Genomic DNA, 21,833 nt, shown 5'->3' with positions numbered 1-21,833 from the left:
TGCCGTGATTTCAGAAACAGTGAAATACAGCTTCGCTCATGTGACATGATTTAATCATGATTGAATTGTGTCCCGTTGTCTTTTGCTTTTTTTTTTTTTTGTCGTCCTACGTATCGGTAATCTAGTTATCTGATATCTATTACATCAGTCTAACAAGACACAACCAACACTACATTATGGCTGCTGTCGATAAACCCACAGTCCCACCCATCCCATCCCCTCCTGTCCTCTTCTCTTCTCTCCTCACTCATCCCCTCCCCTCCCCTCCCCTTTCGTCCCCCTCCTCACATCACCCTGCCCCCGTATCCCTTTCCCGAGGCACGAGTCAGGAAACCTGTCGAACCTTAACGATGGGTTATAATACATAATAAAAATTGTGCCAGGGCTATTTTCTAGTTTATATTTTCCTTGTTTCTGCACAAACTATCCCTCGCTTTCTTTCTTCCTTCCCTCCTCTCTCTCTCTCTCTCTCTCTCTCTGAAACACAACGGTCAAGACAGTTTTCCCACAATTCAATGGGGCAGGGGGTAAATGAGAGCCTGAGAGAGTGAACAAAGCAGGGAGGGAGAGATGGACTGTGACTGACTGACTGTCATTTAAAGCACAAACTCCCAAATGTCTTTATTTCAATTTTTGTGTCACTCTGCTTTTTTTTTTGTTTGTTTTTGTCTCAGTACAAGAAATCAGTTGCTCTCGTAGTAGTTCATATGTTTTGTTGTTGCTTTTGTTCATCTGGTCTCTATTTACACAATAGGGTTGGCGCTAGGTTTTGTGTTATTGATTTTCAAGGTTCGTATGTACAGGAATTTTAGTAGGCTCGGAGAACACCAAGGAAACCTTGGGGGGGAAAAAAAAAGTCCTCGAAACTTCAATAACACAGAGGAGGCACCAGATCCATGGGGCCGTGATCCATGGGGCCGGTCTCAGAAACAAACAAAAACTCCTTTTAAATAGAGCATCAATTACAAGTCCTGTGGCCAGGTGCAGCTGTGTCAAGTCTCGTTGAGAGTCCTGTACATCAGAGTCCATCCGAAGAGAGAGAGAGAAAGAAAGAGAGTGAAGGAGAGGAGGGGAAGGGAATAAAGGCAACTCCACAGGGGCAGCTTCTTCCTGCTGCTGCCTTCATGAGTGCAGTTTTTCACGGTCTGATGTTCAGTAACAAGCACTTATGTTTGTGCACTTGTGTTTGTGTGTGTGTGTGTGTGTGTATATTCCAGTTTGTGTTCTGGCTCAAAAAATGTATTTTTGGCAACACTGAAGAGCTTTCAGAGTGAGACAGAGAGAGTCCTTTGCACACTGATGCGTAACGGCGAACCCCGTTCTCCAGACGTATCAGCTCTCGATAAACAATGAAAGGGAGAAGAAAAAGGAGTAAAGTCAGAAAACACTTTCGAACTGGTAAACATTACAAAAAGAAACAGGTATCGCCAACAAAATCCATGAGGATTGGTTGAAAATATCCTCAGCTGCTGAGGGAGGGAGCTTTGAACTTGGGAATCAACCGAGGGGGTGTGTGGACTAGGTTTGCTCCGGAGCTGCCTTGTAGTGTAGAACCTGCTGCCACTGAGACCGAGCTGAGACTTCTCTCCGTTTACACTTCCAAACTAGCAAACCAAGAGAACGGAACAGAAACGGAATGAGTGTGAGAGACTGGGGGGTTTACTCGCAGTCACAGGCTGGTGACTAGCTGCATCTGTCCATCCCCTTCAGCGTGCGGGGGCTCGGGGGGATTGTGGGTGTGGCCATGGGTTTGGGTTTCGGCTCCGGGCCTCGTTGGGGGCGTCGGGTAGAAGGTGTGCATGGCGCTGCCCAGTGCAGGTCTGCCCGAGCTGTAGTAGAGCTCGTCGGGGCTGCTGTCTGGGTACGGAGAGTCTCGCAGGTTGGTGATGCTGGTGTACAGCGAGTCCCTGGCAGGCGAGTCCGGACCTGTGCCAGTGCCTGTAGCGGCTGCACTGTGCCCGCGGCTCTCGTTCGAATCATTTATGTAGCTCTCGCTCTCCTCAGCGTCGCTCTGGTAGAGAACTGACTGGGCACGCTGCAGGAGCAAGGGCTCCTCCAGAGCCTTGTATAACAGCTCGACATCTTGTGGCGTCCGGTGTCGCTTGCCCTCGTCTTCCGCTTCCTGTTCCACAGCAGTCACTCGATCAACTCCAGCCCCTGCACTTGCCCCTGCCCCTACTCCCGCTCCTGCACCTGTCCCAACCCCCACTCCAGTCGTACGTCCTCGCACCAGGGTACCGCCAATTCTCTCCCCGCCTCCTTGCCGGAGGTTGTTGTGCACCAGCTCAGAAATGATCATCTTCTCAAAGGCGGCTGCGTCCGAGAGGTTGCGTCGGATCCCTCCAAGCGTCTCCGCACCACGCGGGTTCAGTAAAGGAGGTGGACTCTCATCGGACCCACCTCCAAGGAAGTCGCAGCTGCCACCTTGTCCGCCCGGACCGGCAACTCCAGCACGCAGCGAGTAGCTGTTGTTGAAATTGCCGTTTAGTGGCAGTGTCTCCATTCCAGCATGGTCTCGATTCCTAGCCAGAGTGCTCTCTGTGTGCCAGGAAGGAGGGAGAAGAGGTAAAGTGAGCACTTCATTACCTTTTTTAATCAAGACCGAGATTCACAGCACAAAACTCTGGGATTAAATCAATACAGATTAATAGGCTTATGAAAAGAGACTGGCTATTAGCAGGGAGTGGAAATTGTGTACACAGAAACACAAGGCTTCACCGCACAGGTGAAGAGAGTATCATTACGCTAACGGTGGCTATTAAAATAAAGTGGGAGAAAATAGAGAGAGAAAGGCTCTTACTTGGATCACGGAAGGTTCCTACACAATGGAGAGAGAGAGAGAGAGAGAGAGAGATGAGCAGACCAACAACAATCCTTCATAAATTCTTCATTTCTATCAATTTCTGTATTCCAGTTTTTGTCAGATAAGTATTGTGTGTGTTCTGTGATCAAGTTCTCATGTGAACACTTTCCTGAAAATAAAATACATACTCGGTAAGAAGAGAAAGAAATGGAAGTGATCACCAAATAACGAGAATTACAGAACAAATGAAAAATGAAAAGTAACAAATCTACAAAAAAAAAAAATTATAATGCAGGAGACAGAAAAAAAGTCAGATTTTCTTGCATGAACACACTGGTTACTATAGTAACAATGCAGAGGTGTTTATGCTGAAGAGTGCAGAGGAGAAGAACGTTAGCTGGTTAAATACACTGCAGCGCCTCTATAATGAACTCCTTGCTCGGGCGACGTCCGAATAGTTCATGATACTCAAAGTTCATAATACTGAAATGGACCCAAGTTAAAGGACCTGAGCTAAAGGATCACGAACGGAGGCGATGATGAGGAGTTCTTCGTCCGTTATGGAAATGACAGAGGTTACCGGTGTATCGTTTGTTGTCAATGTCCTCGCTCTGACTCGCTCTGTTTTCTAAGGCCAAGTTTACATTAGACCGTATCTGTCTCGTTTTCTTCGCGGATGCACTGTCCGTTTACATTAAAACGCCTGGAAACGCCGGGAAACGGGAATCCGCCAGCGTCCACGTATTCAATCCAGATCGTGTCTGGTCCGGTGCTGTGTAAACATTGAGAATACGCGGATACGCTGTGCTGAGCGTCGTCATTGGACAACGTCACTGTGACATCCACCTTCCTGATTCGCTGGCGTTGGTCATGTGACGCGACTGCTGAAAAACGGCGCGGACTTCCGCCTTGTATCACCTTTCATTAAAGAGTATAAAAGTATGAAAATACTGCAAATACTGATGCAAATACTGCCCATTGTGTAGTTATGATTGTCTTTAGGCTTGCCATCCTTCCACTTGCAAGTGGTAAGTGACACACATACCTGATATGCACTGAGAGCACACACACAGCGGCTCAGTCCCAAATCACTGCTCGTGCGCTTCACTCGCGCGCTCTGTGAGCTGCGCAGGGCCGGAGTGCGCACCCTCCAGAGGGCACTCGCTGTTCAGGGCGGAGTGATTTGGAGCGCAGGATGCCTGCGGAGCCGAGCGTATCCGTGTATTGGCGTTGCTGTGTGCACGCGAATCGTGTATTGGCGTTGCTGTGTGCACGCTAATCATTTTAAAAACGTTAATCTGATGATCCGCTGATACGGTCTAATGTAAACCCCACCTAAATCTGCACCATTCAGTTCATTCATGTGTTGCAAATCACCGATGATGCCATTTATGTTGTAGGGCAGGGCTGGGGGTATAAAAAACGCCACCAGGACATTTTAACTAGGTGTTAAGTTCAGCGGTATCAGGAGTCAGTTCATCCTTTTATCGATCCTTTGATCACCGTTCTCGATAATTGTTAGTGATCGACACCTAAGCGAGGCTCGTAAACCCTTTGTTTTATGGCGTGACATTAAGACGTATTGTTAACTTGACTGCGGACTTGATTACTTATTGTTTGTCTCTGGTGGGAAGAGGAGCGCATGGCTGAGTGTGTCATGTACGGTAAGCAGGCGAATGATGGTTGTAATTGCAGGAAGAGTGTTTATTTACAGGCAAACAAGTCAAAAATGTAAAACAAGGGAAGGGGTGTGAAACAGGCAATGGTCACGTGACACACAAACCGAATAGCAGAGGAAAAGAAGAAAGGCGGAGTCCAAATACACAAAATGAAGTCAAAACCAGAAAGGCAATACACAGATAATAAGGCTTGGTAATGTGAGACACTCAGCACAGCAAGTATACTTCGCCAAGTCTGTGTGTTTAGAGAGTCCTTATAAACATGTGCTGTGATTGGACTCAAATCTGGAACAGGTGCACGGTACTGTAATTTGACCTTATGGTGCTCAGAGAACACAGTGTGATGTGACACAGTAATGATTTTTTTTTTTTTGAAGACTCTGATTCACTAAAGGTGGGAGACACAAACTTAGTTCATTACGGGCTTGTAGTACTCGAGTCCAACTCGTACCCTAATTTTAAGGACTCGTGACTTGACTTGGACTTGAGCACTGATGACTCGGACAACTGCATTCAGACTCGTAAATTGGAGACGAGGACTCGCATTTTTTCTTTATTTTTTGTAACGTGCCATAATAATTTGGCATAAGATATTTATTTTTATATCTACATTAATTTTTATACTATTTTGTGCAAGAGAATGCACATTCACCTGTTCATATGTCATGTTGAGAAACAAACTAATGTTAATGGCGCTAAAATGCCTGGAGAGACGCCGCTAGGGTTGGCCGCTTTGCTTATACAGACTTCTCGTGCAGTGGGAAAAAATGCACTGCTGTGTGTTCCATATGTAGAAGAACTATTGAAGAGACGACAGGGACGACCTCGAATTTCAATTGTCATTTGGTAAGACTCCACCCAGAGAAGGAAGTGACACGCTATGTTCATTGCCCTGTTGATAGTGGGCGGGGCTTGCTGAGCAATGAACAAGCTTTTTATCTGTAGCCTGTTAACTAAAATGGAGCAGTCGAGCAGGAACGCTAGTCCGACACAGTAGCAGAGATGCTTTCACATAAAGGCAGCAACAGCCACCGTCACATGGTGCCACTGGAGTCTTGTTCTCGGACTCGACTCGGATCAATAGTGGACTCGACTTGAAATTTCCTTGAATGACGTGGCCTTGACTCGGATCTGAACACTGGGGACTCGAGACTGGACTCGGACTTGAGGTTTAGTGACTCGACTACAACGGTGTACCAACATGGAGATCTTTGCCATGCGTTATTATGTCTTATTATGATAACGACGTACTGTGAGGGTTCATGCATTCAACACAAACAGTGGCTGTTACTTCTTTTACGACGCGTAGCGATGTTGATGTAATATTTATGCTTTTTGACCCCCTCTTGTGGTTATACAGGAAACATCTGAAAACTACACTAACACTAGCCTGGCAAGCCAGACTAATGTGAATATTTAGTCTGGCCTCGATCCGTAGACATTTCCGAAGCGGGTAGGAGGAACAACCCGCTGTCTTTCAAACTGTCTCTGTGCGTATAGGCCAACGCTCTGACCAATCAGCGCAACAGTGACTGTGACATAGTCAGAGCGACAGAAAGCAGTGGGGGAGGCCTTGAAATAAATAATTTTTCAAAATACGTATTAATTAATAAACAGCTTCTAGATATTAAGAAGTTTGGAGATAATGACCACAAGTTTGGAGTCTGTACCACATACACATTTTTTTTTTCCAAGTGTTTTTCAAGGGTTTGCTTAAACTGTTTTTGAGAGTTTTTATTTAGTGGTGTTTGGTGAAATAATTTCCCTTAAATTTAAAATAACGGGGAAATAAGAAACAATCAAAAAGTAATGTTTCAAAGCTGTTTATTAATTCTTCGTACTGCACAAACTAGCCCCATCCTTTTGGCTACGAGCGGAGCCAGCTGGTAGATCAGACTTTTGCCATAGCCGGTCGGCAAAACAGCGAAAACGTCCTTCTTGAAAAGGAATGAGCGGAGAGCCTCTTCCTGCTCATGTTTCAACGAAAACTCCAAGTCTAATTCTTCTAAAACTGATTCCAAAGCGGAGTCAAACGCGCGCTGTTCACTAGCCCGTAGCCATCTTTCCTGTTGCGCTTTCTCCAGCGTCGCGCAGCTTTGTCGTCACTCCTGCAAAAGCCCGCCCAAAGAATCCAAACAAAAACCTTGCGTTGTGATTGGCGGGCACGATTTGATGCCCGGGGTGTTTTTGTTTATATGGTGCGAGGCTAGACCCATTCGCTAGGCAAAAAATATTTTTGTCCGCTAGGCGGGTGGGTCTAGTTTACCAGGCTACACTAACACAGTGGTCACACCAAATTCAAACAGGGTGGAAAAGACGTTTGGTTTTGTCAGCATTTGCTTCGACTTTGCAGCGATTTTATCTGTGAATTTGTAAACGTTGGTTTTGTGAGCCATTAGAAGCCAAGAAGGCTGCGGTGTTTAACGTGGATTACTTATCATTCACACCGGCCCACGTCTCGTCTCAACATATGATCCAGGATTTTGTGGTAAAATTCTTTGTATTTATTTATTTTTTTTTTAATTCTCCCTGAGAAATTTTTGGCACCTCTGGGTTCTTGGCGCAAATTTCAGACACGTGCAACAACAGGCAAAAAAAAACCCCGACGTCCACATAATTTTCAAATAATACTAAAAAAAAAAAAAAAATCTTAGATATTCAGACTGCAGAAAAGAAAACAAACTAAAATTGAGGCTCAGAACAGAGGCTCTGTCTAACAGAAACGCACAGCAGTGAATATGATCACACCGAGCCATGCTAACTGACAACACCGCCGTCCTGCTGTCATCACCCTGAAGGGGGCGGTACTGAGGAGAGGATGTTTCCAGAGCAGCACTGACAGAGCGAGAGCATGATCCATGATTCATACGACCTCATAAGGCTGTGAGGGTGATTATTTCAGCTTTCACGCCTTTCGCGTTGGTGGCACCTTCGTTTTCTTTGAACCTGTCGCATATCGGACGCCAAGACACACAGTCGTGCTGGAGGGGTTTAAATTTTAATGCATGGTATGACTTTAATCAACGCTCGCCTGTGCTGAGAAAGAAAAAGAGAGCAAAACAGAGGGAGAGAGAGTAATTAGACATTCTAATGAAGCCCTCCTCCTGTGTGAATATTCTAAAAATGTGCCGCGGGCTGCGGGGAGCTGAGCTAAGCCGAGTCGAGACTGACGCATTACACCGTGCAAGAGAGAACTTTGTAAAATATTCAGCAGAGACAGCGTCTTAAATTTCACCCCTCTGACACACGGACTGCATTTCCCTCTCTCCCTTTCCCTGTCTCTCTCGCTCAGTCACCAAGAGCAGGGTTATTCGAGTCGGACGCTGAGCTACTCGACGTGTTAAATCTTCAGGGAGCATCTTCTCCCACTCAGCTGTCAATCACGCTGCCTCGCTTTGCCCGCCTCGGGCCTCATCTCAGATCGATATTTTAGTCTGTGGATCAAACAGGCAGGATTTTAAATGTGCCAGCTGGACGGTCAGCTGCTGTCCATTTGTCTGAATCACACTGACAGCATGCGAACACACAAAATACACACACACACACACACACATGCAGAGATGTTAGCATATGCAGCGCTGTATGAAATACAAAAAAGAAAGAGAGAGAGAGAGAGAGAGAGAGAGAGACTGACCAGTGGAGTTAAAGACTCCAGGTGATGGAGGTGTGAAGCTCTCAGTCAGCAGGGTGTTGTAGGGTGAAGAACCTGTGCGCGTCTGCAACACCGGATTCGCCAACAGGTGATTCCCCATGGGGGCTAAACAGAGAGAGAGAGAGAGAGAGAGAGAGAGAGGCTTAAATATAGTTTTACATTATTACCTTAATGAAGATTATCTCATCTTATTATCTGTAGCCGCTTTATCCTGTTCTACAGGGTCGCAGGCAAGCTGGAGCCTATCCCAGCTGACTACGGGCGAAAGGCGGGGTACACCTAACCTGGGCCCGCCCATCCTAAGTGTGACGCAACACGAGGGCCTGTTGCGAGCTTAGTCTGGCCAGGCAAGCTATCTACAGCTCTTCCAAGCTCCCGAAAAATCGGGAACCAATCAACTTTGAGCATCTCCAACGGCCCTGGGTAGAGGCATGTTCAAGGCACTGATGTAGTAGAACTGCGACCGGAAGCCATAGATTGTTTACAGAATCTATGCCGGAAGCGCTTCATTCACGCTTCCGCATCTGTTACGCATAGATGCTGTATTGAAAGCATTCAACGGGAAGTTCTCATTGGAAACGGAGCAAAGAGCAGCCCTGGAGGTATTTATTGAAAGGAAGGACGTTTTCGCCTTGCTCCCGACCGGCTTCGGTAAGAGTTTAATCTACCAGTTAGCCCCGTCGCGTCGCATACGTCAGAGGAAAGAGTGATGTGATTGGTTTAAGCTTCGTCACAGCCTTTTCTGGCTTCGACCAGTAGCAAACTGAGGTATTTCAGGGAGGCGGGTCAACCACGGGCTCTGGGAAACGGTTGGGCTTAATATCTTGGCCAGACCAATAGCTCAGAGAGCTTTGAAGTTGCATTAGCCAGGCTAGGGTACACCCTGGACAAGTCGCCAGGTCATCACAGGGCTGACACATAGACACAGACAACCATTCACACTCACATTCACACCTACGCTCAATTTAGAGTCACCAGTTAACCTAACCTGCATGTCTTTGGACTGTGGGAGAAACCGGAGCACCCGGAGGAAACCCACGTGGACACGGGGAGAACATGCAAACTCCGCACAGAAAGGCCCTCGCCGGCCACGGGGCTCGAACCCGGACCTTCTTGCTGTGAGGCGACAGCGCTAACCACTACACCACCGTGCTGCCAATGAAGATTATATCTGTGATTAATTTAACGACAGTAACGTGATTTCTTGAATGTCCACCGGAACAGAGATGGTTTGTAAACCAGTACCACCAAAAAGTCAAAGTCCGTCCCATGCCAGGACTTCCCAGGGAGTCTCGCGTCGCAGTCCTAACCAAACCCTTAAGCTGAACTGGGTGGCACTGATCTCCGTTTCTATAGCCCTCGGCCTTTCGCCCATTACATAGCTAGGGTTACAGTGGGGGGGGCGGGTCCTCTGGTAACTGCAAGAGTTTGACTCCCTACTCACATCTGTATTACAGCGCCTCATCAGATGGCAGTAGGTACCATTTTTATGATGGACTTTGGTGTGACCTGACTGTGATTAAACTCGCGATCTCCCGGTTGAGAATCGGACACGTTAACCTCTAAGCTAACTCTCAGTCAGTTCCACCAAAAAGCAGGTAATAAATTTTGCAAAAGTCCGTTTCGGCCAGTTGAATACACAATCATTGTGAATGATGAAACTAATCAAAACTGTTCTTAACAAAACGTTGACCTGACATTGAAAATGCCCAACCACAGACCTTTTCCGGAGCACGTGGGCAAGGATACGCAAAGACGTCTTATTTACATGTTACGCTTTCGCATAAAACTCATAAAGAATAGCCTCAATGAGGCTGGAGCTCATACCGGCCACTGTTGTGTGTGAGTTTGAAATCTGATCAATCCTGTAGGAGGAGTAGCGATTTTTATGAAATTGAATATGACCCCTGTGTAGCCTCATCCATGGTAGGTGGCGCCACCTGGCGAACAACTCTTGTTGGAATATGTTTTTAGAGTCTTCTGGATGAGTTTCAGTGAAAACGTCCCAGCAGTTTACGAACAGTCGTGTCTGGTGTGACGAGTCACCCAAAATTTTCAGACGCCCATAAAATTGTAAATATGACAGGTGGCACCACCATCTTGGCAATTTTTATACACACCAACCTGAGGAACATTCCATACGAGTTTGATCAAAATCTGATCACTCCTCTAGGAGGAGTAGCGATTTTTGTGAAATTACACGTGACCCCTCTGTAGCCTGATCTATGGCAGATGGTGCCACCTGGTGAACAACCCTTGTTGAAATACATCTTTAGAGTCTTCTGGGTCGTGAGTTTCAATGAAAACATCCTCGCAGTTTACGAAGAGTAGCATTCAATGTGACGAGTCACGCAAAACTTTCAAACGCCCATAAAATCGTAAATATGACAGGTGGCACCACTGTCTTGGAGCAATTCCAGCATTATGGACATGACACTTGAACTCAAAATGGCAACAAATGACCCAGTGCATGTTTTATTGTCTCCCAGTATTTAAACAGGTGTTGCATATTTTAAGGCTGTACCATACTGGAGAAGTGATAGAACAAGAACAATTCCCATAGTACATCTAGGGCATGCCAGAAAACGCCAATAAAAGATGCGTTATGGATGTGACAGAAAAAGTATCACTTTTCTTGGGTGACTGTACATTTTTATCAAACTCTGTGAAATTGTAAACCTAATGTCGAAATGGAGAGATCCATTTGATAGAGGGGTCCAAGGTGAATATTAAAAAATCTTTGTTTAAAATATTTTGTATTTCATGCAGAGTTTCGGAAGGAAAAGTCAGCGTTATGGATGTGACGAAATTCCGTTATGGATGTGACGCGTCTGAAATAGACATGGCATATGTTTAGAAAATCAGCAATTTAACCACCATAACCCTTTGAAAAACTCTCTAAATATCAGCTAAAACTATCAAAGTTCTTAAATAATATTTAGGATGGCTATTGTTTTGCTGTTTTGTGGATTTTAGCATACATTTCTGTGGCTTGTGGCAATAATATAGAATTGTACATGATCAAAGTTGATTTTAGCTTGGGGTTTACATTATAAGAAAGAAAGACTGACAGTGACATATTAGGTTGGTTACAAATTGGTTCAACTTATTCACATCTGTAAAATACAGGCCTAGGTGAGATCTCTGGGAGTGGTTTTGATGTATTACATGTTGCTTTATTTTTGCATGGTGAGGTTGACATTTACATGGAATTGCCCCTTGAAAACTTCTATACACACCCACCTGGGGAACATTCCACACGAGTTCGATCAAAATCTGATCACTCCTGTAGGAGGAGTAGTGATTTTTGTAATTTGTGGACGGACAACGTGTGATCACATACGCATCCAGCCTGGCCTACAACTGGATGAGCTAATAATGTTTTAAAGATCGCAGCGAGTATATCCTGCCTGGACAATTACATAAGCAGACATCGTCTCTCTACCAGCCTAGAGATCCTGAAGCTTCTGGCCAGAAAAGTGTGCAAAACATCTCAGGTGGGCAGACGATGCAGAATTGAGTGGACGGATAGCAAGACGTTAGAATTAAAATCTGAGAGACTCCGGTGTCAGGCAATGCTGTAACAACGCTACACAGGGTGTAAAGCAGGCCTTTTTTTTTTCAAATCCCAAACACATTTCAAGTTCAAACACATGTCTGAGTGTGAACGAGACTCTGTGTGTGTGTATGTTGTGGTTAGTGTGAGAGCAGCACTTCACAGCTTGAGGCCTTCTTCTCTGAGTGACAGTTCTGATCTCACATTATGGTTATGAATTTGAACGAGTGAGAATGTAGGAGAAAAGTAATTAGTTGCATTAATGACGCCGAATGTTAGTGTGTTACACGCTGAGCTTAAAGAAGAGCGCGTGCTGGTAAGCGTCCCACTGTGTTCCTGTAGGAAGAATCCCTGCTGACACACACACACACACACACACACACACACACACACACACACAGTACTCCTTCCCTCCACATACACGCACACACACTGGATTCATTCCCTACACACACACACACACACACACACACACACACACAGCAAATCTGGTGACCATCTCAGTGCTGGATTTTTAGCAAAAAAAAAAAAAAGTGTTCATAAAGTCTAAACAAGAGCAAAATAATACCAGAAAGCATGTGATGGTGAGAAAAAGATGATGAAGGTCTGAGATGATGAAGGCTGATATGCTCTGTGAGGAAGTGTGTGTGTGTGTACAGGCTTTTACAATGTTCTCCTGCTTTCAGACTCTGTAAAACTTCTCTACGATTACAAAAAGACGCCTGTGATTGTCTCTCTGTTCTTCTGTCTTGCTGTCTCTGTCCTGTAGACAAGATTTTCATCTCACGCTTTCTCTACATCAACTTGATTAAAAGTCCAAGAATATGGCTCTGTGTGTGTGTGTGTGTGTGTGTGTGTGTGAGTGAGAGACTAATCGGCCTCTGTTCACTCAGCCTCTAATCAGTTCATTATAAACCAAAACCCATGGAATTAACACCGAGAGAGAGAGAGAGAGAGAGATGATTTAACCAGCGCTGCTATCGGCCCAATCTCTCCTCCCAGAAACGCTGATCCCATTGCTGCTGCCAATGATGATGATGATGATGATGATTATTATTATCACCATCATGGTAGTCATTGAGTGAACACTAATGATATGTTCTACTCGTATTAAAATCTGCCCCAGCGACCGTTAATGACCTTCAGAGGGAATAATCATAATAATCCACACACTTATCTCTTTCTGTCTTGCTCTCTCGGTCTCTGTCTCTGTCTCTCTCTCTCATGAACTTTAAGTTCACTGATAATATCTTGATCTAAAACTGACATGGACGTGCAAAAAGATCCTGAAGCTTGTGGCCAGAAAAGTGTACAAAAGATATCAGAAGATTCATATCCAGTGGGTGGAGCTTCCTCAACTGATATTAACACCTGTCCGAGTCTTCAGCGGATGTTAGTACACGTCCAAGTCCTGAGATAATTTATGTAATAAGTCTACAGAACATACACTTAATTCTAAAATGAAATAAAATAATGCACAAAAAGGAGGGAGGAAAGAGGCAGAGAGAGGGGGACTGACAACAGAAATGGAGAGGAGCAGGACTGAGGGCATGGACGGGGAGAGAGGGACTGAGGGCGTGGACGGGGAGAGAGGGACTGAGGGCGTGGACGGGGAGAGAGGGACTGAGGGCGTGGAGAGAGGGCAGTAAATGGAGAATTGGGATTGGGAGAGAGGGATGATGGAAGGAAAACAAGAGATGGGAACAGTGATGAGGACAGAGGGAGGAGGCCAGAGAAAGGAAAGAGCCAAGGAGAGCGACAGGAACAAGGAGTGAGGGAGGACAGAGACGGGGGAAGAGAAGGAGGACAGAGACGGGGAAGAGAAGGAGGACAGAGACTGGGGAGAGAAGGAGGACAGAGATGGGGAAGAGAAGGAGGACAGAGACGAGGGAGAGAAGGAGGACAGAGATGGGGAAGAGAAGGAGGACAGAGACGAGGGAGAGAAGGAGGACAGAGATGAAGGAGAGAAGGAGGACAGAGACGGGGGAGTGAGGGAGGACAGAGACAGGGGAAGAGAAGGAGGACAGGGATGGGGAAGAGAAGGAGGACAGAGACAAGGGAGAGAAGGAGGACAGAGATGAAGGAGAGAAGGAGGACAGAGACAGGGAGAGAAGGAGGACAGAGACGGGGGAGTGAGGGAGGACAGAGACGGGGGAGTGAGGGAGGACAGAGACGGGGAGAGAAGGAGGACAGAGACGGGGAAGAGAAGGAGGACAGAGACGGGGGAGTGAGGGAGGACAGAGACGGGGGAGTGAGGGAGGACAGAGACGGGGAGAGAAGGAGGACAGAGACGGGGAAGAGAAGAAGGACAGAGACGGGGAGAGAGGGAGGACAGAGTCTCACCGCGGTTGAGGGTTGGAGTACTGTTGAGGTCTCCTGCCATGAAGGACGACTCGGTCTGCTTCCTCACTGTGTCGTTCCACATGCGACGGATTCGGCTCTGAGAAAACACACACACACACACACACACACTTCACCATTGTTGTTCAGTTACAGTCCTGCGTGTAATCATCCGTTACACTATTATTTTTATCTGTACTCGTTTACTGGAACTTATTCATCTGATGCACCACCAGCACCACCAACACCAACAATAAATCCAAAAATACGGAATGAAAATATGAATCAGTGTTTTCGAGAAGTTTGAACCAAGATCCTGAACATTAAAGGAAATTAAATGAAAGGAAACGAAATCTTCCTAAATATGAAACCGGTGTGAACAAATTAATTAACACCTTTATTCACTGATGTTTGCTTAAATGTTGATCAAAAAACAAGATCACGACGACCAACAGGAATTCTGAAATGCTTCAATTACTACTAACTCGATCGCTAATTAACAGTCGAGACGCTAAATGCTGCTCCTTCATTCACACACACACACACACACACACACACACACACACACACACACTGACCTGGGTTCAGCTGACTATCAACACCTAGCAATTTAAGTTATGCTAATTTATGCAGATTTATTTTAATGATGGATGGATTAATTAGTGCAGAGCTAATATTTAATGAAACATGGATCAAAACAGGTTGTAATTGTTTGCTAATATGATTTGTAATGTTTTGTTCATGCAGTAAATAATGTTGGGTAAGGAAAGTCAGGAATACATGGAGTTTACAGTGAGAGCTTGTGTGTGTGTGTGTGTGTGTGTGTGTGTGTGTGTGTGTGTGTGTGTTACCTGTCTGTGTGCTGCAGCGTGTCGGGCCTGGCTGCTGGTGTAATAGCGGTTGTTGGTGCGCAGTGCAGAGTTTTTCAGTGAGCCGTGAGAGCTGGAGTTAGACGAGCGTCCACAGCAGTACGAGTGACGCAAACACTTACTGTATTCCTTATGGACCTACACACACACACACACACACACACACACGCAATTATACACTCACATACGCACAGCTGTCTATAGCACTAAAACTAGGACAGATTCACAAAACTAGGGTAAAAAAAACCAAACCAAAAAAAAAAAAAACTTTTAAACGTCGCATTTTAATGTTCTTCTGGACTCCTGTGGCAAAAACAAGCTCGTGTTATGAATGTGTTATTTACTCCACTCTGGTTACAGCATGAGAGCTTTACACCATGATACTGCATATATCAAAGCATATATTTAAAAAGAATTTTCATGGAAAATTTCTGAAAAATTGTTAAAATGATTAAAATACCTTCCTGGAAAGATTAACGAGGGACTGAAAGAGTGTAATTAATGCACTGAGGGTTTATATTTTAGTTTAATTTCTCCTCAGCTGATCCTACAACCATCCAACAAATTCAAATCCACCTACATTCATCTAGTGCCTTCACCTGAGATTAGGGCTTGGCAATGCGATATCGATATCATCAACATTGTGATAAATTGTGTCACAATACTTTTTTCTGTGATATTGTGAAAATCACAGTATCTTTCTGATGATAATTTCTAATTAAAAAAAAACATTTTTGACTTATTACCTTATAACACTAAAACCATGGAATGCTGTTTATCTGAAATAACACATTTTATTCTCTCCAAATTCACTGGATATGAGCAATCGCGTGCTCTGGTTGGCTACTCTACTACTAGGATATCAGCTCATATACCATGAGTAGAGAAAAACAAAATGGCGGAGCGTGTTGCTGAACCAAACGAGGACGAAATAAAAACTACTCGAAAACAAAACCCCCAAAATACAAAAAAAAAGCAACAAAATATGGAATGAAAGTATTTGATGGTAAGAATGTAATTTTTTTTTAATTTTTCAAGAATTATTATTATTATTAATAATAATAATAATAATAATAATAATAATAATAATAATAATATCACATTTTCCACAAATTGCTCCTGTCATTTCGCTGCCAGTTTGGTTACATTTTAAGCAGAAATTATTTTGTCGGATGTTTTGTATAAAGTTTTTATTTACTGAATTTGCAAAAAATAAAAATAAAATTGCTCTGTTTCTCAAAATCCAGTGAATGTGGAGAGACTAAACCAGTTATTCCACTCAATCTCGTCACACATGGATTATAGCGCTATCAGCTCATGTACGACTCGATTTCGTGGAATAACTGTTAAGTATCTCGAGAGTAATATGACCATTTATGCTAATTTATACTATATACTATTATCTCTAGTACCTCATACTCATAAAAAAAATTGAAATTTAACAGGCTTTCATTATTTTACTTCAATTCCAAAGTTTACTGAAATGAACTCATCCATCATGATCCATCTGTTTTCATACTCTTGACATTAAAGCGGCGCTATGTAGAATTTAGCAGAAATTGAATATAGCAGGGCTTTTCAAAGTGTGGGGCGTGCCTCCCCTAGGGGGCGCCAGAGTTCTTCGGGGGGGGGGGCGCAACGTGAGGAAAAATAAACCAGAATAAAGCCCTATTCGCACGGGATAAGTATTACCTGTGGACCTCTGGTAATTCGGAATAATTGCAGAGAATGTCTGAGTTCTTAGTCCCGTGCGAATGCGCCATGTCTGTAATTTGCCAAGTAATAATTCCGCTGCGAATTACCTACTGTGTTTCGGCAAAACACAGACGTCCAGTGGTAATACAAGTCCCGTGTGAATGCGCATGTCTGTGTTTGTAATTATTAAACGCGCGGCTCTTGTACTTTTCTGGAGTGAATAATGGAGGATACGGGCGAAATTTTGATAAACAGCATTTCAGGGGCAAGTGGTAGTAGGCCTATCCCGTATTTGAACCAGATAAGCATTTTGAACTCCTGTCTACTAGTGTTGTGACGTTCGCGAACGAACCGATTCTTTTGAACGGCTCCTAGGCATGAACGATGAGAACCGAGTCTCGAGCTGGGGGAGCCGTTCTTTCTGTCGTTCTTTTTCTGTACTGTGTTTCAGATGAAAAAGCTTTTGCCCGAGGACAAGAAGTAGGCTAAACAGCATTTGCCTTTTATTTATTCAAGTTTTATCTGTTTGCCTAATAGTTCAAATTGTTTTGTATATAGTTTATAATGTTGTTGTGTGATATTAATGATAATATTGTGGGAAAACTACTTTGCACGGACGTTCATTTAATTTATTCTATCGTCATTTTGTTTGTTCTATTTTTGTGTATTTTATTTATTTATCTGTTTGTCTAGTTGTATCTATTTTTCTAATAATAATATATTTTTTGCATTAATAGTTTGTTTTTTCCTATTAAAATAATCTTGTGTTCTTGTTATAACTTTATCTATTTATCTGATTGTTTAGTTGTATCTATTTTTATTACAATTTCAATATTTTTAATATAGAAAGTTTGTTTTTTTCTATTAAAATGTTCTTGTGTGATAACTAGTTCTTGTGTTATATTTATTGTAGTTGTATCTGTTTTGTATCTCAGACTTAAATATTTTTGTAAAACAAGTGTTTTTCTATAAAATATTCTTGCGTTCTTGATAACTATGTTCTTGAGTGGGTTCTTTTTTACAGAAAAGCCGTTCTGCATGGACATTCATTGAAGCCCTCATTGTTTTTTAATGGTTATTTATGAGCGTTTAGGGGTTACAATAATGTAAGTCTAGGCTGCTTTATATAAAAGGTATGTCCAGAAATATTGATGTCACTGTCTAAGCAGAGGGATCTGGCTTCTTTAGACGCTGTCTTCTTAAAACTGAATAAATATTTAAAAAGAGCCAAATGAGTCAGTCTTTTGAACGGCTCTTTTCAAAGAACGGATCACAAAGATGCGGATCCCATCAAAGAGCCATAAATCCCATCTCTACTGTCTACAAGGCGAAACAGGATGCTGCGAACTTACGACACATCCGGTCACAATGTCTGTAAATTCAGTGAATTACAGACTTTTGCTTATCCCGTCCGAATGCGCCACACAATAACACAGAGGTGCGGGGGTAATCGCGAATTACCAGAGGTCCATAGGTAATACTTATCCCGTGCGAATCGTACTTAAGTTACTATTGCGGACATTTAGCGAACTTCAGCTAGCCTTTGCCAGAAACAAAATGGATCGATTTTTAGTACCTAAAGCTACAGTGAGTGAGGAGACAGAGTCTGGGCCAAGCAAAAAAAGAAGGAAGCATGACCACGATTATTTAAAGTTTGGATTTTCATGGACTGGATCCGAAGATGCTCCACTGCCGCAGTGTGTTGTCTGCCAAGAGGTGCTAGCTAACGATGCTATGACATGTTTAAAATGTGTAAAACAAGATGTTTAAAAAAAAAAAAAAAGAAGCACAGATGTTTAAAATGTGTAAAGGAAAAAATAAAAATGTGTACAACCACCATTTTTTTAAAAATACGAATGGAACATTAAGTATAGCGACAACAAAAATTGTAAGGGGGGCGCTGTTGTTTATTTGCTCTCTGAGGGGGGGCTGACTCTCCCACACTTTGAAAACCCCTGGAATATAGTATTCAGAATGTTCAGTATTATGTTTTGATTCGTGTATAATCACATTGTTGGGTTTTTTTTGTGTGTTTTCGTAAGTATAGAAGGAGCCCTTCATATCCACATAGCGGGTTTTCTTCCACTGAGTCGCCACGGTGCATCGCTACGGCAGCCCAGAACAGACAAATCAAACCCTGGCTCTAGAGAGCACATTTCACCTTTTTTTTTTTTTTTTACACATCACAGCTTGAATCCAACATTGGGAGAAGAAAGATGAAGAAAAAAATAAAGAAGGCATAAAAGTCAAAACAGTGAAGTTGTATTCTTGCTTGTGTAATTATTTCTGTTGTCCCAGTAATGTAATGTAAGTGTAAACATAAAGCCCAGGCAAACACCGAACCCACCAAACACATACCAGGTTTTTAGTTTTTGAAAGATTAAAAAAAAAAAAAAAAGATTCAAAAAAGTGTTTATGATGCTAGTGTTGTTTTATTTTACTTTTATATCCCTTTATCAGATTTATCAGAACTGAAACCCACCTGAAACAACTGAAATGTTGATTAGCCTCACAGTTGCGAAGATTTAAAAAAAAAAAAAAAGCTGCTGGGATGGTGTAAAACTGCAACAGATATTATAATTCCACCTGATGGCCAACGTAGGTTCCACGCGTTTCGAAAGGGACGAGTGGGGGAGGGGTGTTCAGCTGATTGCAATCTCCAACCTCACCACTAGATGCCACTAAATCCTACATAGTGCATGTTTAAAGGCTACTTTTAATACCTTTTTCTGTAGGGCACAGTGGAAGATGAAGATGAACATGCCCTGGAAGGCGTTGAAGGTGGTGAACAGGTACGCCATGATGACCGTTTTCTCGTTGATGAAGAGAAGACCGAAAGCCCAGGTGAGGCCGAGGAGGAAGAGCAGTGTGACGGCCCCGAGAGCCCAGGACCTGAAACAAACATCAGTCATTCCTGTGGCTGGCTTTCACACGAGACAGAGCAAAAGCAAAAAAACCCTCATAAGACTGACCACGCCCATTTTTCCATATTAGGATGACACATCCACGGGTGGGGCGGCATGGTGGTGTAGTGGTTAGCGCTGTCGCCTCACAGCAAGAAGGTCCGGGTTCGAGCCCCGTGGCCGGCGAGGGCCTTTCTGTGTGGAGTTTGCATGTTCTCCCCGTGTCCGCGTGGGTTTCCTCCGGGTGCTCCGGTTTCCCCCACAGTCCAAAGACATGCAGGTTAGGTTAACTGGTGACTCTAAATTGAGCGTAGGTGTGAATGTGAGTGTGAATGGTTGTCTGTGTCTATGTGTCAGCCCTGTGATGACCTGGCGACTTGTCCAGGGTGTACCCCGCCTTTCGCCCGTAGTCAGCTGGGATAGGCTCCAGCTTGCCTGCGACCCTGTAGGACAGGATAAAGCGGCTACAGATAATGAGATGAGACATCCAGGGGCGTGTTCAATCTGAAAACAGCGTGCACGGTTTTGCTATGACTTCTGGGTTGAACAGCATGTCTCCTTGAAACGGTGAGAAATGTTGTGTAATGTTTTTTTTGAGGTACACTTTCTCTCGTTTGGTGGGTGTGTCAGAGGTGTCACCCAATCAGCAGCGACATGTATATAAACCCCGCCATATTAAAAAGGCAGTGCGAGCAGTGGATCTTACGAATGTACTCTACAAATGCATCCACTGCAGATTGGTGTGTGCAACAGTTTAAGACATTAGTAGACATGTTTGTGGTATTAGATCATATCATAATGTTTTTTTTTAATAGAATAAGATGCAGGCTCAGAAGATTATTCAAAACGAATGCCAAGAATGACCTTCTCAGCTGCTGTAGTTGCAACACATCACTGTTTCTGCTTAAATAAATATTTTGCTATGTTTAGCTGGAGCTGAATGTAGCCCTGGTTTGCTATATTACAATGACCACACACACAGCTGCTGTAGTTGCATTTTGCTGTGTGAGGATGACCAAACCTGGTTTACTATTTTACAGTGACCACACCCAGTTTGCTATGATAGGATCACTAAACCTGGTTTGCTATATCATGAAGACCATGCCCAGTTTCCTTTATTAGGCTCACCAAACCTAGTTTGTCCTATTGCAATGACCACACCCAGTTTCCCATGTTAGGATGACCAAACCTGGTTTACTATTTTACAGTGACCATATCCAGTTTGCCATGATAGGATGACCAAACCTAGTTTGCTATATCACAATGACCACGCCCATTTTGCTGTGTGAGGATGACCAAACCTGGCTTGTCCTATCACAAAGACCACACCCAGTTTCCTGTATTAGGATGAGCAACCCAGGTTTGCTATGTAACAATGACAATGCCCAGTTTGCCATGTTAGGATGACCAAACCTGCTTTACTATTTTACAATGACCACACCCAGTTTGCCATAATAGGATAACCAAACCTAGTTTGCTATATTACAAAGACCACACCCAGTTTACTGTATTAGGATGACCAAACCTGGTTTGCTATATCACAAAGACCACACCCAGTTTCCTTTATTAGGATGACCAAACCTGGTTTGTCCTATCACAATCACCACGCCCAGTTTGCCATGATAGGATGACCAAACCTAGTTTGCTACCCCGTATATTACAAAGACCACGCCCAGTTTGCTGTATTAGGATGACCAAACCTGGTTTGCTATATCACAAAGACCACACCCAGTTTCCTTTATTAGGATGACCAAACCTGGTTTGTCCTATCACAATCACCACGCCCAGTTTGCCATGATAGGATGACCAAACCTAGTTTGCTACCCCGTATATTACAAAGACCACGCCCAGTTTGCTGTATTAGGATGACCAAACCTGGTTTGCTATATTACAATGACCACACCCATTTTGACAGTTAGGATGACCAACTTTGGTTTGCCCTATCACAATTCCCACGCCTGGTTTTCTGTATTAGGATGATCAAACCTAGTTTGCTATATCACAAAGACCACACCCAGTTTCCTTTATTAGGATGACCAAACCTTGTTTGTCCTATCACAATCACCACGCCCAGTTTGCCATGATAGGATGACCAAACCTAGTTTGCTATATTACAAAGACCACACCCAGTTTACTGTATTAGGATGACCAAACCTGGTTTGCTATATTACAATGACCACACCCATTTTGACAGTTAGGATGACCAACTTTGGTTTGCCCCATCACAATTCCCACGCCTGGTTTTCCGTATTAGGATGCTCAAACCTAGTTTGCTACGTCACAATGACCATGCCCATTTTGCTGTATTAGGATGGCCAAACTTGATTTGCCCCATC

The 21,833-nt window shown here is 43.8% G+C and overlaps 1 protein-coding gene across 1 annotated transcript in view; it reads right to left on the bottom strand.

The window, feature by feature from the left end:
* Positions 1-1,658: 1,658 nt before the first annotated feature.
* Positions 1,659-21,833, bottom strand: part of adgrl1a (adhesion G protein-coupled receptor L1a) — a 370,320-nt gene continuing 350,145 nt past the window's right edge. The window contains exons 21-27 of the mRNA XM_060942476.1: positions 19,318-19,486; positions 14,882-15,037; positions 14,034-14,130; positions 8,117-8,239; positions 2,801-2,818; positions 2,221-2,538; positions 1,659-2,187 (exon numbers count right to left, since the gene is read on the bottom strand). Of these exons, the coding sequence (XP_060798459.1) occupies positions 1,670-2,187; positions 2,221-2,538; positions 2,801-2,818; positions 8,117-8,239; positions 14,034-14,130; positions 14,882-15,037; positions 19,318-19,486 (1,399 nt within the window). The 3' untranslated portion in view covers positions 1,659-1,669. The remainder of the gene's footprint in view (positions 2,188-2,220; positions 2,539-2,800; positions 2,819-8,116; positions 8,240-14,033; positions 14,131-14,881; positions 15,038-19,317; positions 19,487-21,833) is intronic.

The sequence above is a fragment of the Neoarius graeffei genome, chromosome 16 (genome assembly GCF_027579695.1).
Source record: "Neoarius graeffei isolate fNeoGra1 chromosome 16, fNeoGra1.pri, whole genome shotgun sequence".
Classification (NCBI taxonomy): domain Eukaryota; kingdom Metazoa; phylum Chordata; class Actinopteri; order Siluriformes; family Ariidae; genus Neoarius; species Neoarius graeffei.
Note: the sequence above shows the minus strand (reverse complement) of the source record. Positions and strands in the feature narration are given on the sequence as shown.